Source organism: Alosa pseudoharengus, unplaced genomic scaffold, assembly GCF_046254945.1.
Source record: "Alosa pseudoharengus isolate Yale_2024_CS ecotype anadromous, Long Island Sound unplaced genomic scaffold, YU_APseudo_1.1 YU_APseudo_1.1_scf_5, whole genome shotgun sequence".
Lineage (NCBI taxonomy): Eukaryota > Metazoa > Chordata > Actinopteri > Clupeiformes > Clupeidae > Alosa > Alosa pseudoharengus.
The window spans coordinates 38,787,115-38,802,114 of record NW_027468837.1 but is presented as its reverse complement, the minus strand read 5'-3'; the positions used below and the strand labels follow the sequence as shown (position 1 = coordinate 38,802,114).

General features: G+C 50.7%; 1 protein-coding gene across 3 annotated transcripts in view; it reads left to right on the top strand.

The window, feature by feature from the left end:
• ptprga (protein tyrosine phosphatase receptor type Ga) overlaps nt 1–15,000 on the top strand; it is a 235,713-nt gene that overhangs the window by 34,498 nt on the left and 186,215 nt on the right. For all 3 annotated transcript variants that reach the window (XM_076269267.1, XM_076269266.1, XM_076269268.1), the window contains one exon: nt 13,622–13,726. In XM_076269267.1, coding sequence (XP_076125382.1) covers nt 13,622–13,726 — 105 coding nt within the window. The remainder of the gene's footprint in view (nt 1–13,621; nt 13,727–15,000) is intronic.

Here is a 15,000-nt window from a genome sequence, read left to right as displayed (position 1 = left end):
CATGTTGAGCATTATAACTTTGTTACCGCCCGGCTGGCATTAGTGCGGCTCTCTTTGAGTGGAGTGTCAAAACAGAGCTCCTTGCTTTTGTAACTGGAAGGCTTTTAGAGTTCCAACCCATGCTTGGAGTGCGGGGCTCTTGGTTGCCCATAATAAGCGTCTATGGATGCTGTACGAGAACCATGAGTGTGAGATACTCTATTAATTACAAAATCGTTCTAAATGCTCGTCTCAGAAGAAAAGCGCCATATGAATTCAGTCCATTTACCATGCGCCGTCGATTCATCAGCGAACTGCACTCCAGGCGACTTTGGTGGCGGCTTTCTCCGTTCCTTTGGAGGAGCAGCTAGTAACTGAGTCAGTGCGTGGTGGGGGGGAGATGTTGGCTTCTATAGACTGGTCATCATTACCGCCGGCTTCGTTATCGTTCCCCCCGCGTGTCCAGTGTGTTTAGGTGGGGGGGGGGGGGGGGGGGGGTTGAAATGCTGCTAATGGGGCAGCGGTGGGCGTGGAGGACAAGACGCCGTGAGCAGAGTGATGTCTGCGACGACGACTCTGAGAGAGAGAGAGAGAGAATGTGAGTTACTGAAAGTACGAGACTTTTTTTATTTATTTAATTTTTTGGGAAACTGAATGCAAAAGTGTACATTTTTGATTTATATTATTGTGTTATTCAATAGGAATGGAGAGATTTCTTACTTCACTTTACTGATGAGGAGTTCCACGGCATTAAAGAAAGTGCCCACACACTTGCTGATGCCCACACACTTGCAGTGCCCACACACTTACAGTGCCCACACACTCACTGATGCCCACACACTTACAGTGCCCACACACTTGCTGATGAATGTTCAGGAATAATCTACCCTTTATTCAACACACTAAGGCAAATAATAAAAATATGGGCACATATAGAATCCAGCATTGTAAATTCACTTGTTTTAAAAAATGAGTTTTTATTAGTTACAGGCGTGTGTGTGCGTGTGCGTGTGTGTGTGCGTGTGCGTGTGTGTGTGTGTGTGTGTGCGTGTGCGTGTGCGTGTGCGTGTGCGTGTGCGTGTGCGTGTGCGTGTGCGCGCGCACGTCTGCATGTGTGTTCACGGTTGCGCTCGGGGAAAGTTGAAGAAGGCTGGAAGGCTGTTTGCACTGTGGAAAACACTTTGGTTTTCATGTGCTTTCATGTTTGTCGGAGGCAGAGCCCAGTTTGAGGCGCGAGAGAAGCAGGGCCCTTTGTGCCAGCAGCCAATCTCTCACCCAGGTCTCATTGGCAGAGTTTTGCCCGCTTTAAAAGCTTTGCTGCCACCAGATGGTTTGCCTGCCATGAAGCAGTGGGCTCGTCATTAGCCATTGGCAGGGGGGGACGAAATGGGCTCGCTGTTTGTGTTGGGCCAGGATGGAGCTATGGGAGGGGTGTGTGTGTGTGTGTGTGTGTTTGTGTGTGTGGGTGGAGTCTGAGGGGGCCGTAGGCTAGAGATCGCCTTGTGTGGGTGTTAATCGAATTTTTCCCGTGTCTATCCTTCCACCACTTGTCCAGCCGCTGCGGGATGACTCTTTGGAAGGTCCTGCGTCTGCCAGCTCCCCTGTTTGACTCTCTACCCCTCCCCCACCCCATCCACCTCTTCCTCTCTCCTCAAAGCACTCTGCCTCCTGCTCGCTGTGTTATCAGTTCAGGTGTCTTAATCCTGTCAGCTGCTCTGAATGGCTCCGATTTCACTCGCCAGGTGCACTGTATTTTGTCACCGCTAAGCCCTTTCCTGACATTTGGTGTCGGAGCCAGAGGAGAGGAGACGAGGAGGAAAGGGATATCTCCCCACCGACGCCGCACAAACGAACAAACCAACAAACAAACACATGGAGAGAGAAAAACAAGAGCATGATCATTTGTCTTTTTTTACTTCACCAATGAAGACACCCCAGATGAGTCCAGATGCTAGTGTTTACCCATCCCAGTTTGACTGCTGCATCCACAGGCAGATCCACGCTGCCTATCAGGCTGATGCAGGTGGGGGGACACTCAGGGCCTCCATGAGATGAGCGCTGATTGACACACACACACACACACACACACACACACACACTCCACCCCTCTTTGAGAGCCTTTGTGTTCCTCCAAGTCTGTCTGTTTTAAAAAGAAACAAGCCTTTCTTTATATAAAGGTAAAGAAAAACACATACAATGTTAAATAATGTCTTTTAGCTCTCAAGATGAAACTAGGTTTTATTTTAAAAGAAATTAAAAGAAAAGAACATAATATTTCAGTGTTATCACAGAACGAAAAAACACAATATTTCCTTATATCTTGATGAGGTTAGCCACGTTTGAGCCTTAACTATGGAAAAGGAGTGAAAGCGATCAAGGCCCTTGTTCTCTTACAGAAACCCAATCTGAGACCGTGCCGAGCTGAAGAGCTCTTACAGGAGGGCCCTACTCTGTCAGAATGAAATTGTAAGACCTTACAGGGCCCAGACACTTCAGAAGCGCTGAAGAGCTCTTACAGGAGGGCCCTACTCTGTCAGAATGAAATTGTAAGACCTTACAGGGCCCAGACACTTCAGAAGCGCAGAGGAGCAGAGGCAGCTTGGCCATGTGGAGAGGAGAGTTGAGAGGTCACCAGGGGTCCTACGCCGCGGCCGCTGCTGCTGTTTCTCTTCCTCTAATTCCAATTATTTCCAGCCCGTTCTGAGATCTGAAGGCATATTGGAGGTGTTGCTGAGCTCAATTACTCTTGACCCCCCCCCCCCCGAGGTTAAATAGTTTTCATGGCGGCGCAGTGGCGGTTCTTGATTCCGATCGGTTTGACGGATGACATTGGTATGCAAAGCTCAATCTTACACTTTGACCAGTGGCCAGGCTAAATTTCTAATGTAGCTCTCAGAATTTCTCATGTAGTGCTTGAGAAACTGAACTGCAGTTTTCTTTTGCGGTGGAGGGTGAAGGTGAGGAGCTAAAAATATTTAATTTGACGTTTTGTTTCACTTTAGTGTTTCTGCTATGTGCGTCTTCACTTTGCTCCAAGGGTCCCTTATTGAGAATAATTTCGTGGCTTAGTTAACAGATATAAACTGTGAGCTTCTTTATCATCAGTCGTAATTAACACCTTTTTGGATGTGGGTGCGCTGTAGAAATGCCTTGTGTTTCCCCAAATCTTCTCAGTGGGGCTTTGTGGAGAATGTGTGCAGACGATGATCAGTTAACGATGATTAATTTAGCTCATGTTAGTTGATACGGTTAATAATGTTTGTTAAATCAAATTTACAGTTAGTGTTGCCTGAAATGGTAATGCAAAGTTTAAAACAGCTCCTCGGAACAGATTTGGATCGTTTGGAACGTTTTGTGTCTCTGAACGTCCGACCTGCCAGCCATAGAAGTGGCTTTCATTTCCCTCCACGAGACTGGAAAGGTAAAAGCAGGCAGGAAATGGAACCTAAAATAGGTGCCGTTGAAACTCCCAGGAAGGTGATTGCTGAGAGACAGATTGAGGCTAAAGACTGAGGTGTTTTGCGCACTGCTCCTCAGCGGCCTGCAACCCCCCCCCCACCACACACCCCCCCCCCACACCCGTTTGATGGTGGCGAGCTGTCCATTTCCCCTTTCTGTGAAGGCTCTAATGAGATGCCAGACCCTGTGTGCCTGGTGTCTGTTTTCATGCATGTATGGATATGCAGGGACATGTGGTGTTTATTCGCTAACCTCATTCAAGCACATTTCCCTCCCAGACTGTTGATCAGCGCACAGTCTTCCCTCTCTCTGTCCATCAATCATCACCTACCCTCCTACACATTCCTCTCCTCCACTGCATCCCTCCATCTCTCTCTCTCATGCTCTCTCTCTCTCTTCTCTCTTCTCTCTCTCTCTCTTCTCTCTCTCTCTCTCTTTTCTTCCTATTTCTCTTTCATTAGATAATCAGATCACATAGCCCTGCTTGCGGGTATAGTGAGACAGATTTAACTGCAGGTGCTGTGTACATATGAGAGTGTGTGTGTGTGCATGTGGTTTCAGTAATGAAGGCAGCAGCAAGGCCGGTAAGCAGGAGCTGCTGGCCCTGGTGGAGCTCTCTGGCATTCCACATTAACCCCGGGGGAGCGCGCGCACACTGACGGGCCCAGCTTTTGTCTGCAAATGCCGGAGCGGGAAGCCGCTCGCTATTTTGGGCTTCCTCTGCCGCTCTCCGCCGGGCTTTTCCTGTGGGGGCCTCCGTTTCTAGGGCCCAGTCGTCCTGCTCCCGGATCAGCCCCCTCCCCACCTCCACCACCCCAAACTGCTTCCTTTCCCTCCCCGCTCAGTTCTGGCTGTTCACGCCCCCCCCCCCCCCTCCCTGGGTATAGCTAGGGGCGTCCTCCTTTGGGGCCCCTCGGAGGCCACTGCTCCAGGAAGTGGCCCTCACTTTCCCTCCCCAGTGGCCGGCTTCCTTCCTCCCTCTTAGCCACCACCGCCACCACTGTGCTCCTTGCTGCGTCCCTCACAGAGCCCCGGCGTGGCGCTTTTAGGAGCAGACTAGACGTTGGGAGTGAAATCAGATCACTGTGGTAATCAGAGAGAGAGAGAGAGAGAGAAAGGGGAGGTAGAGAAACTGAGAGAGAGTGAGAGATAGAGGGAGAGGGAGAGTGAGAGAGCAAGAGAGAGAGAGAGAGGAGAGTTGATTAAACAACTTGGGACCCCATCTGCACCAGAACTGATCAATCATGTTAGTTAACTCTCCATTCGAATTTGTGTGATAAATTGGTGCGGTGCAGTGGGTGCACTAATAATGTGAATAAGTGCGCCCGTGTATCAGAGTGCGAGTGTGTATTAGTTAGTGTGTATTTATGTGTGTGTGTGTGTGTGTGTGCGCGAGTGTGTATTAGTTAGTGTGTATTTATGTGTGTGTGTGTGTTTGTGTGTGCGAGTGTGTATTAGTTAGTGTGTATTTATGTGTGTGTGTGTGTGTGTGTGTGTGTGTGTGTGTGTGTGTGTGTGTGTGTGTGTGTGTGTGTGTGTGTGTGTGTGTGTGTGTGTCTCAGCATGTGCACTGTGAGAGTGTGCAAGTGTGTGTTGAGTGAGATAAAGAGGCAGACAGAGGCGGTCAGGGCAGAGGGAGTGTGGGGCGGCTGCTTAGGACATAAAGAGATTATAATTGGAGCGGAGAGCAGATGGCCGTAGCCAGTGGTGAGGTTTGACATGGCAGAGGCGCCCCTGAAAGAAAAAAGGACTTCCTCTCACATCTCTCTTCCCTTCCTCGTCCCCTAATGGTCCCTTCAGACCCTCCTTAAAGGGCAGCCATCATTACTTCCAATTATGTTATTATGTCTAGCGGAGTCTCCCCGGCGCTGCGAGGCCTCTGAGCGAGGCGTGGCATCAGCAGCCCTGGCGCCTCCCAGATTAATAAACCTCCACTGCAGCCACCACCACCACCCCGCAGTCCTTCCGGCCGTCGCCGCTGCTCTGCGTGTCCTCCTCGACTCTCCTCTATAAACACACACACACACACACACACACACACACACACACACACACACACACACACACATATGCAGCAGCAGCCTCCAGGCGCGCGTCCTTGAAGTGGTTTAGATTGCCATTTAGCCACGGGAGCCGCTGTTGAGACATGACGAGCACCTCTCCTCTCCTCGGCTGTCCATCACTGCAGCCACTCCTCGCTCTCTGCTCTCGGAGCTATTGTCTCGTTAGGCAAAGTGTGTGTGTGTGTGTGTGTGTGTGTGTGTGTGTGTGTGTGTGTGTGTGTGTGTGTGCACACATGGAGGAGGATGGACACAGCGTGGCATGGTAGGGACAGTTTTAATCACTCTGAAAGAGGAGGCATTGCTCTCCAGGCCACAGTGAGAGGGCGTTACCCAGCAGCACGTTACCCAGCAGCAAGTGGGTCCTTCCGCATGAATATTGAAATGTCACGCAGGAAATTGCACGCGCCATTAGGGCTGAAGGCATTTGAATACACACTCATCATTTTCTTTGTTTTTTGCTCGTCCCTTCTCCTCTTCCGTTTATTTGTTCCACTGCACAGAGTGCAGCACAGAACGGCTAGTGTGGGAGCAGATGTCTATTGTCTTGCTCTTGGATTTTGCTAAGTGACATCTGTTATGGATTGTTTCATATGCACTGACCTTCAAGCCTTCGCTTTACTAAAATAAAGTGCCCTGCTTTCCATTTCTCTTCATCCCCCGCTCTCGTCCACCACCCACCACCCACATGAGCAGCATTCCCTCACCCACCCACCCACAGCAACACCACCCCCACCCCACCCCTGTCTGAAAGCAGGAGATGAATGCAGGTTTTTTTATAGGAAGCACACCCACAAATCACCCATCCGTTCTCCAGCAGTCAGCTGGAACATTACTAAAGATCACCGAGGACGCTGCTCCCCTGCTCCCTGATCAGCACATCTCTCTTTCTCTCTTTCATTCTCTCTCTCTCTTTCTCTCTCTCTCCTGACTTTCTCTCGCGCTCCCGCTCCACATACAGCGACAGACAATTCAAGGGGCATGGACTGGCAGAAGGCCTTTTCTCTCTGTTAAGAGAGTGGGAGAGGGAGAGAGGGGCATGGACTGGACTGGCAGAAGGCTTTTTCTCTGTTAAGCCCAAAATACATAAACGATCATGCCGGATAAGTGATCTCTAGGGTTCCGTGGTCACAATGAACTATTTCTCTCTATATCTATCTCTTTCTTTCTCTTTCTCTCTCTTTCTCACTTACACTCTCTCTCTCACTTACTCTCTCTCTCTCTCTCTCTCTCTCTCTCTCTCTCTCTCTGTTGAAACATTAATTGAAGCAATCATGGGTCCTTTTCAGTTTCCTCTAGAACGCGTTAACTCGGCCCATGTGACCTTGTCCTCGCCGGCTCGGCCATTCGTTTGCATTAGCCTGCATTGAATGGCCAGCCGCCCCCACCGCAGCCTCCGCCATTGCATGGCCTAATGTCTATAGCAGATCAATGCTTATAGGGGGAAGGCACTGCGGAATGGCGTTTTCTGTTGAGGCACGAAAGAGAATGTGCTGCTCCATGCTTGCGATCCATTTTGATAATGTGCTAGCGGCAGATGACGCACGCCTCATTCACTGCTTTCTGTGTTTGTGCCTCGCCAGTGGCGTAGTGCATTTTCTACCCTCTATCTCCGTTTTTCCCACTTAAGAAGGTCACCTCGAAAACTTTTTTTGTCCCCCAATTTAAGCACCATGGAAAAGCCTTAATCCTACTTTTGTGTTATAAATCATAATACCGGGGATATTTGTCCTTGCCACTGTGATTTGTAGTCTTTTGCAAACAATAGTTGCGTGAGTAATCCAAATTGACGGCTGGATTGCAACCACAATAGAAATTTAAACCAAATGTTGGAAAATATCAGTGATTTCTTTTTTCGCACTTGTTTTAGTTTATCAGTATTTATATTCTGCATTTGTGTCATGCAAGTCTATCTTGACACAAGCTTACCACAAGCTATAGGACAGATTTATAAGCATCGCAAGCCCTAGTGGCCTGCCCTAGTCCAAGGGCTAATCTGCTCTGTGGGGGCATGACCGCCGTTCAGAAACCCAGAAGCGTGCGGCCTGTCCCTGGACACCAGGGTTTAGTCCATTACCGCTCCCCCTCCCCTCCGTCCGTCATGTCGTCCCCTCACCGCAGGACGCTTCTGGAGCAAATCAAGAGACGCTCCTCCTGCTTTAATCAGTGGTGATCAAGGAAGGGTATTCTGTGGCGACAAATCGGCTCTGCTCTTTTAAAACTCCTCAGCCTTTAAACTTCAAATCCAGACTTTCTTTGAGTCTCCCCACATCCTTTCAACTCTTCTCATCCTCCACTATATAAATGACCCACATGACGAAGCAGTCGGTATGCAATAGTTTGGACGTGGGTCAGTGGTTGCCATGGGTTTTGTGGCTCATATCTCGTAGACATATGTGAGCGTTGTTATATGTGAGCTGGACCACAAATTATGGCACCGATGATAATTAAAAGAAAAAAAACTCTGCATATGTCACTTCAGCTGGTGAGCAAGTATATATGCGTGCATGTGTTTATGTAAGCATTTGATTATGTGTGTGTGTGTGTGTGTGTGTGTGTGTGTGTGTGTGTGAGAGAGAGAGAGAGGGAGAGAGAGAGAGAGAGAGGGAGAGAGAGCGGGACAGAGGGAGAGAGGGGGGGGGGAGGAAGAGACACTGCCCACGGTGAAATGCACACAGTGGACAGTAAAGTGTCCTTCAGCGGGGAGCTGGCGGAGAATGTGTAGCGGGGAGCTGGCGGAGAGTGTGTAGCGGGGAGTGTGGTGGCGGAGAGTGTGGTGGAGAATGCTAATGTGTGTATCAGGGTAGCACTCACTGGCCACCCTTGTCCACCTCCTCTGGAGGGCCTGCGCCTGCCGACCACCCCATCTCAACACCCCCGCCCTCCCACCCCTCTCCAAAAATTAGACATAAGGACATTAAAACCCAAACTCAAGGTGAGGGCCAAGGACAAGACCAGTGAGGCATTTTAATTATGCGCAAGCAAACAGGCGGCACTTTCCACAGATGGCACAGAGTGATGGATGACAAAAAAACAGTGTTCCTGCATTCTGTCTTCCCTTTCTCCCTGATGCACTGTTTCTCCTACGACCCCCCCCCCCCCCCCTTTCCATTCCCTTTTTTTCCAACACTGGTGTTTTATTTAAGAGGAACTTTTACATGAATCAGTCCCAGTGGCCCATGGGGGTCAGCCAGTTTTGTTTGTTTGTTGAAATTTTTAGCTTTATTGAGTTTTGGCAGCTGGGCAGGCTTGGAGCGAGTTGTGCTGTTCTGGCATCTTCCCCTATTGACCAGTCTTGTGTGCACATGGCTCTAGGCCTCCCTGTAGGTATTGAGTAAAAGTGAAGCTTCTTTGTTGCACTGGAAATTAGTCATGAGCCTGACTCACGTACGCCTTTCTCTTCTTAGCCAACGTTTGAACATGTGGGCTGTGTGTTTGTGTGTCTTCAAGAGTGAGCGTGTTTATTTGTGTGTTTGTGTGTGTGTGTCTTGAAGACTGTGTGGGTGTGTGGGTATGCATGCATGTGGGTACAACGATCACAACAATCACACACAAACACATCACTCTTTAAAAAAAAAGAAAAAGAGTTCTATATTGTTGCCTTCCCTTTAGCATTATTGCTCTTTCTCCCTTCCTTCCATATCACTGTTGCCACAGAGACAGCCTGACAAAAAATGTCATCTCGCCATCTCGTTCTTAGAAAATGGCGTGCCTCTAATAGGAGAATCTAAATCAATTACGTCGGAATTCATTTACCGCAGCTGAGCGGGATACAACCTCTGGCGCCCAAGATTTGATCATGGGAGACGGCCCTGGCATCGCGAGGCCACTCATGCCACGAGCTTTATACATTTCCTTATGAGACAATGCTGCAGCGGATTTCAGCAAAAGGACCTTTTTTTTCTTTGTCTTTTTTTTTGCCGTTGGTGTGTGTTCATGCCCTAGAGATGTAGCTGTGTGTGTGCGCTTTTGTGGTGTGTGTGTGTGTTTGCATGTGTGTGTTTGTGTGTGTCTGTGTGTGTCTGTGTAGTATACTGTGTGTGATGGCTAGTGTTTTTATTTGTATGTGTGTTTTTTCCTGTGTGTGTGTGTGTGTGTGTGCTTTGTGCATATTGGGCTGCCGAGAGGCTGATTGAGTTTGACAGGGTTTAGGGAGACGGCTGAAGTAGTGGCTGTGCAGAACAGGGCACTGGCTGTGTGTGTGTGTGTGTGTGTGAGTGTGTGCAGAACAGGGCACTGGCTGTGTGTGTGTGTGTGTGTGTGTGTGTGAGTGTGTGCAGAACAGGGCACTGGCTGTGTGTGTGTGTGTGTGTGTGAGTGTGTGCAGAACAGGGCACTGGCTGTGTGTGTGTGTGTGTGTGTGTGAGAGTGTGTGCAGAACAGGGCACTGGCTGGGCATGCTGCTGGTTGTAGGTCATCCTAGGTAAAGGCTGAAGACGCTCACTACTGTGCTAGCATCTCTCTCTCTTTTCTCTCGTGTTTGTTCTCTCTCCATCTCTTTGTATGACTGTCTTTTTTTGCCTGCTTGCTCGTTTTCATGGTTTCTTGCTTTTTTTGCTGTTTGTCTTTCTGTCTCCATCCATCCCTCCCTCTAACCCGATCTCTCTCTCTCTCTCTCTCTCTCTCTCTCTCTCTCTCTCTCTCTTCCTCTTTCACCCTCTCAGCTGCTGAGGAATGGGTCTCTCAGCTGTAGCGTCTCTCCTCAGAACCCCTTAATGGAGGGCTAGACCGTGTCAAACTCAATTTTGTTTTTAGCCTGCCCCATATACGGCAGAAACGAAGCAATCAAGGAGTGTGTGTTTTAGATTTCTCTGTCTGTCTCTCTCTCTCTCTCTCTCTCTCTCTCTCTCTCTCTTTCTCTTTCTTTCTTTCTTTCTTTATTTCTTTCTTTCTCTCTTTCTCTGTGTATTGTATGTGTGTAGGTGGGTCTATCTGTACAAAAAGTACCCTTAACATGCACCCACAATGTCACTGTAATACAGGCAAGCCTTTCTTTATTTTCTTTAAAAAAAAAAAAAAAAAGCTCTCAACACAAAAAGTCTTCAGTGTAACCCACACTCTGGGAGTGATAAGGTTTCATTCCTTTCTTTATCTAACCCCCCCAGCCCCCCCCCCCCGGTATGAGATTTCGCTGGCCTTCATGGTGTGCGGCTCTGGTCAAGCGTTGCCTCCTCTTCCTCCTGACCCACAATGCTCCTCTGTCGCCCCCCATCCCCCCCCCCCTCCTCTTGGCCCGCTCCAGCTGAGCCGTTGCCAGGCAGCGAGCAAGCGAGCGTGCGCCTCAAAAACGGTCACTGTAAGAGCCCGCTGGCTTGGCACGGACAGACGCCACCCCCCCTTCCCGCCCCCCTACCCACGACTGGCCATCGTACAGCGATAGTGCTTGTGGGTTGGAGAAGGAAAAGCCCCTCTCCTCTCCTCTCCTCTCCTCTCCTCTCCTCTCCTCTCCTCCACTGCTATCCATTCCTTCCTCCCTCCCTCCCTCCCTCTCTCGCTCTTTTGTCCCTCCTGCCGTCCTCTCCCCTGCCGTCGCTCTTTAAGAAATTAATATTCTGCCGCGGGAGTGCGGGGCCACAGCCCTGGACATCGTCTGTTGACCCTCTGGCTCACGTCGAGGCTCCAGCAGGTCCTTAACGGGCAGCAGACCTATGATGCCCACCCCACCCCCCTCCCCTTCCCACCCCTTCCCACCCACCCCACCCCACCACACCCCACCCCAACTCCTGTGCCCGCTGTGTCCCTGGTGCCCACCGGATGAAGGGTGGTGGGGTGGGGGCACTGGCCCTGCTGCCGAGACGAGATCGATGAGCAGGCCCCGTGCTGGAGAATGAGATGTGCTCATCTGGACTCTGATCCCCTCCGTGGCAGGGCAGCGTGGAGCAGACCAGGCCGACCGGACAGCGCACTGGGGCCTACGACAAGCTGAGCCGTCAGGACGAGCTGCTCAGCTGTGGCAGCACTCGAGCTGAGGAGCCAGGCATGAGACGGGCCGTTAGAGAGAGAGGGAGAGAGGGAGAGACGAGAGAGGGAGAGAGAGAGACAAGAGAGGGAGAGAGGTAGAGGAGAGGGAGAGAGGGAGAGACGAGAGAGGGAGAGAGAGAGACAAGAGAGGGAGAGAGGTAGAGGAGAGGGAGAGAGGGAGAGACGAGAGAGGGAGACAGGAGAGGGAGAGACGAGAGAGAGAGAGAGAAAGAGAGAGGGAGAGGGGTAGAGGAGAGGGAGAGAGACAAGAGAGGGAGAGAGGTAGAGGAGAGGGAGAGAGGGAGAGACGAGAGAGAGAGGTGGGAGAGAGGGAGGGATGAGAGAGGGAGAGGCGGAGGAGAGGGAAAGATTGGGGGATGGTGGTGGTGGAAGGTTTTGAGCGGGGCTCATGGCTGGTGCAAGGGTGGGTCATTACATAATTGCATTTTCTGTTGAAAGAATATTGGGAATCAATAATGCAATTCATAGGAAAGCCATAGAATGCCCCTTCATTGACATTCACGGGTGTGCTCAGGCCCACATCCCCAAGAATTAAAAGAAGGCAAAGAAAATCAGTTTGTCATTGAAACAAAAAGTCACCCATTGTTTACATCAAAATGTACTTACACAGCCCCCCTGCCATTCCCTCATGAGCAAGCGCTCCAAATTTTATTATGTTGTGATGGACGTCCGTGTGTGACCAAGTGTCCTTGTTACTGCTAAGCGCTGTCAGAGAATGGGCAAGTGTGTATGTGTGTGTGTGTGTGTCTGTGTTGTGTGTGTGTGTGTGTTGGAGTGGTGGGGATTCGCTGCTGAAGCATCTCTTTGTGACTCACTCAGGGCCCACGCCACCGTACCTGTTCCTCACCCGATTCCCTTCTTGTAGTCGTGGGGGGCCATTTTCGGGGAGGGCGGATGCGATCGGAACCGGCAGTCACCCCCAGGTCCTGCCAAATTGCATTTACTGGGCGGCCTGATGCTAGGCAGCTCAGAAGAAAATGAAACTCCCCTCCACCCTTGTACACCCCCCCCCCCCCCCCCCCCCCCAACACACACACACACACACGGTTGTTTTTTCTCTTTTCTCCTGCAATCCTATCCAAAGGCCATTTGTAGTCAGAGCTGGGCTGGTGTGATTGCATCTGACAAATTTCAGCAGGGGGTGTCCCAGGCCCCAAGCCCCCCCCCCCCCCCCCCCCCCGTCCCCCTCTCCACACCCCCCAGCCCCCCCCCACCCTCACCGTCTCCCAGGCCTTGTGCTCTTTCCTCCTGTCCTGTCAGCCCCCCCCCCACTGCTTGCCTAGGACTCTCCTGCTGCAGACCAGCTGCCGATGGCCTCTCCGGCCGCGTGCCCTGTGCCCTGTGCCCTGTGCCCTGTGCCCCGGCACTTAGCAATTTAGTCTGCCACTCAGGACGAGTGGCGCAGAGCAGCCCGGTGCAGTCAGGCCTCACTTATTTATTTAGCCCGCCATGTATTTTTAATCAGGTGGCCGTGGAAACCAAGCCCAGAACCGCCAGGCCAGGCTATAAACACGTCTAATGTGTTTTTTCACCCTCTCTCTCTCTCTCGCTCATTCGTTTACATACACACACACACATACACACACACACACACACACACACACACACACACACACACACACTATCTGTCCCCTGGCTTCTTCTGTGGAATGTTTCTATTTTTCATGTGTGTGTTTTCTCGGGCTTAATGACTCGATGTAGCCAGAGATCATTGACTGCTGGTGCCACCATCCGTGTCGTCTGATCCATGTACACACACAGACATGAACAAACACTCTTTCTCTCTCACACAGAGATAAACACACACACACACACACACACACACACACACACACACACACACACACACACACACACACCAGGCTGTGTGCAGCTCATCATCCCTGAGCAGCTCTTAGCCAGCTCTCTGACATTCTGCCTCTTCTCTCTCTCCCTCTCCCTCTCTCTCTCTCTATCTCTCTCCCTCTCCCCCTCTCCCACCTCTCTCCCTCACACTCTCTGCCCCCCTCTCCCTCTCTCTTTCTCCCTCTCTGCCCCCTCTCTCTCTCTCTCTCTCTCTCTCTCCCTCTCTCTCTCCCTCTCTCCCTCTCTCTCTCCCTCTCTCTCTCCCTCTCTCTCTCTCTCTCCCCTCCTCTGTGCAGCCTTGGCAGCAGATCAGCTGGGGTCTTCGCCGGGAGGGCAGGATGCCTCTGTGCCCGCGTCCAGACTCAGGAGGGTGGCCGAGGAGCCCTACTGGGCCTACTCAGGTGAGTGCACCTTACGCAGATCCCAGACCCTCCCCCCCGACACTGGTCCAGTCCCTCCATCCTAAACCCACTAGACCCCCCCCCCCCCAACATTGGTCCAGTCCCTCCATCCTAAATCCACTAGACCCCCCCTGCACTCACATCCCCCATAGACATGGCATTATTTTGGGTACAGTTCTCTCTCCCTCCCGCCCCCAACGCCTTGTCTGCCCATTTTCCACTGTCCAGCAAGCCCCCTCAACCCCCGCTTCCCCCCTTCCTCACCCACCCCCTCTGCCTGTGTGTGGCCTTGCCTGGAGGACGCTCTGGGCCTTTTTATTTTATGAATGTTTCCGTGCCGAAAAAGTGACTTCTGTTGTCCCTCTGAGCGATATTTGCTGAAGAGCCGCATTAATCTTTTACTGTGCTACCGAGCCGCGGGCAATAAATGATCTTTATTTCCGTTATTTAAATATTTCCCGCTCTGCGTTTCTGTTGTAATTGTGCGCCACCGTTGCATCGAGGAGTGTGTGTGTGGGGGGGCGGTGGTGAAAAGAGCGTTGCTCTCCATCTTGGGTAATGATGCTGGCTTCTACGAACAGGCCTGTAGTAGGCACCTCATGATGGGCGTTCTTATATAAGTGTATGATGCAATCAGTTCCATAGTGAGCCAGCGATCTATACAGTTAAAAATATCAAAGCATCTGCCCCATAGCGCATGCCCTTTACTGCCTCTGACATTTCAGTAGCATTGATGGGTGGTTGGTCACATACTGCTCCACAAGGTTTTTTTTTTACTTTCTTGTTTTCTTTTCGATTACATAAATCAGTTATTATTGTATGTTTTGGTTTGCAAGTGGTCTTGCCAGTATGTTTTAGAAGCACACAAAGCAAGACAGCCTGTACATTGTGTCCCAACATTAAAGCACATTCAAGCACCCATTCAATTAGCTTCCTGTTAGGTTTGTGCAAGTACGGCGGATCACTAAAATAGACCAGCTAGCACTGCAGGATCAAAGGACACTTTCTAGTGATGTACTCTATCTGTTTCAAAAGCCTCCACAGTCAATTATTCATCAGAACATGTTGTATGCATTTCGCCTGATTGCTCTGAGGGCAAGCATGGCCATTTATATGCATAGCATGTGTATGCGTGCATACAATAAGTGTTTGTGTGTGTGTGTGTGTGTGTGTGTGTGTGTGTGTGTGTGTGTGTGTGTGTGTGTGTGTGTGTGTGTGTGTGTGTGTGTGTGTGTGTGTGTGTGTGTGTGTGTGTGTGTGTGTGTGTGTGTGTG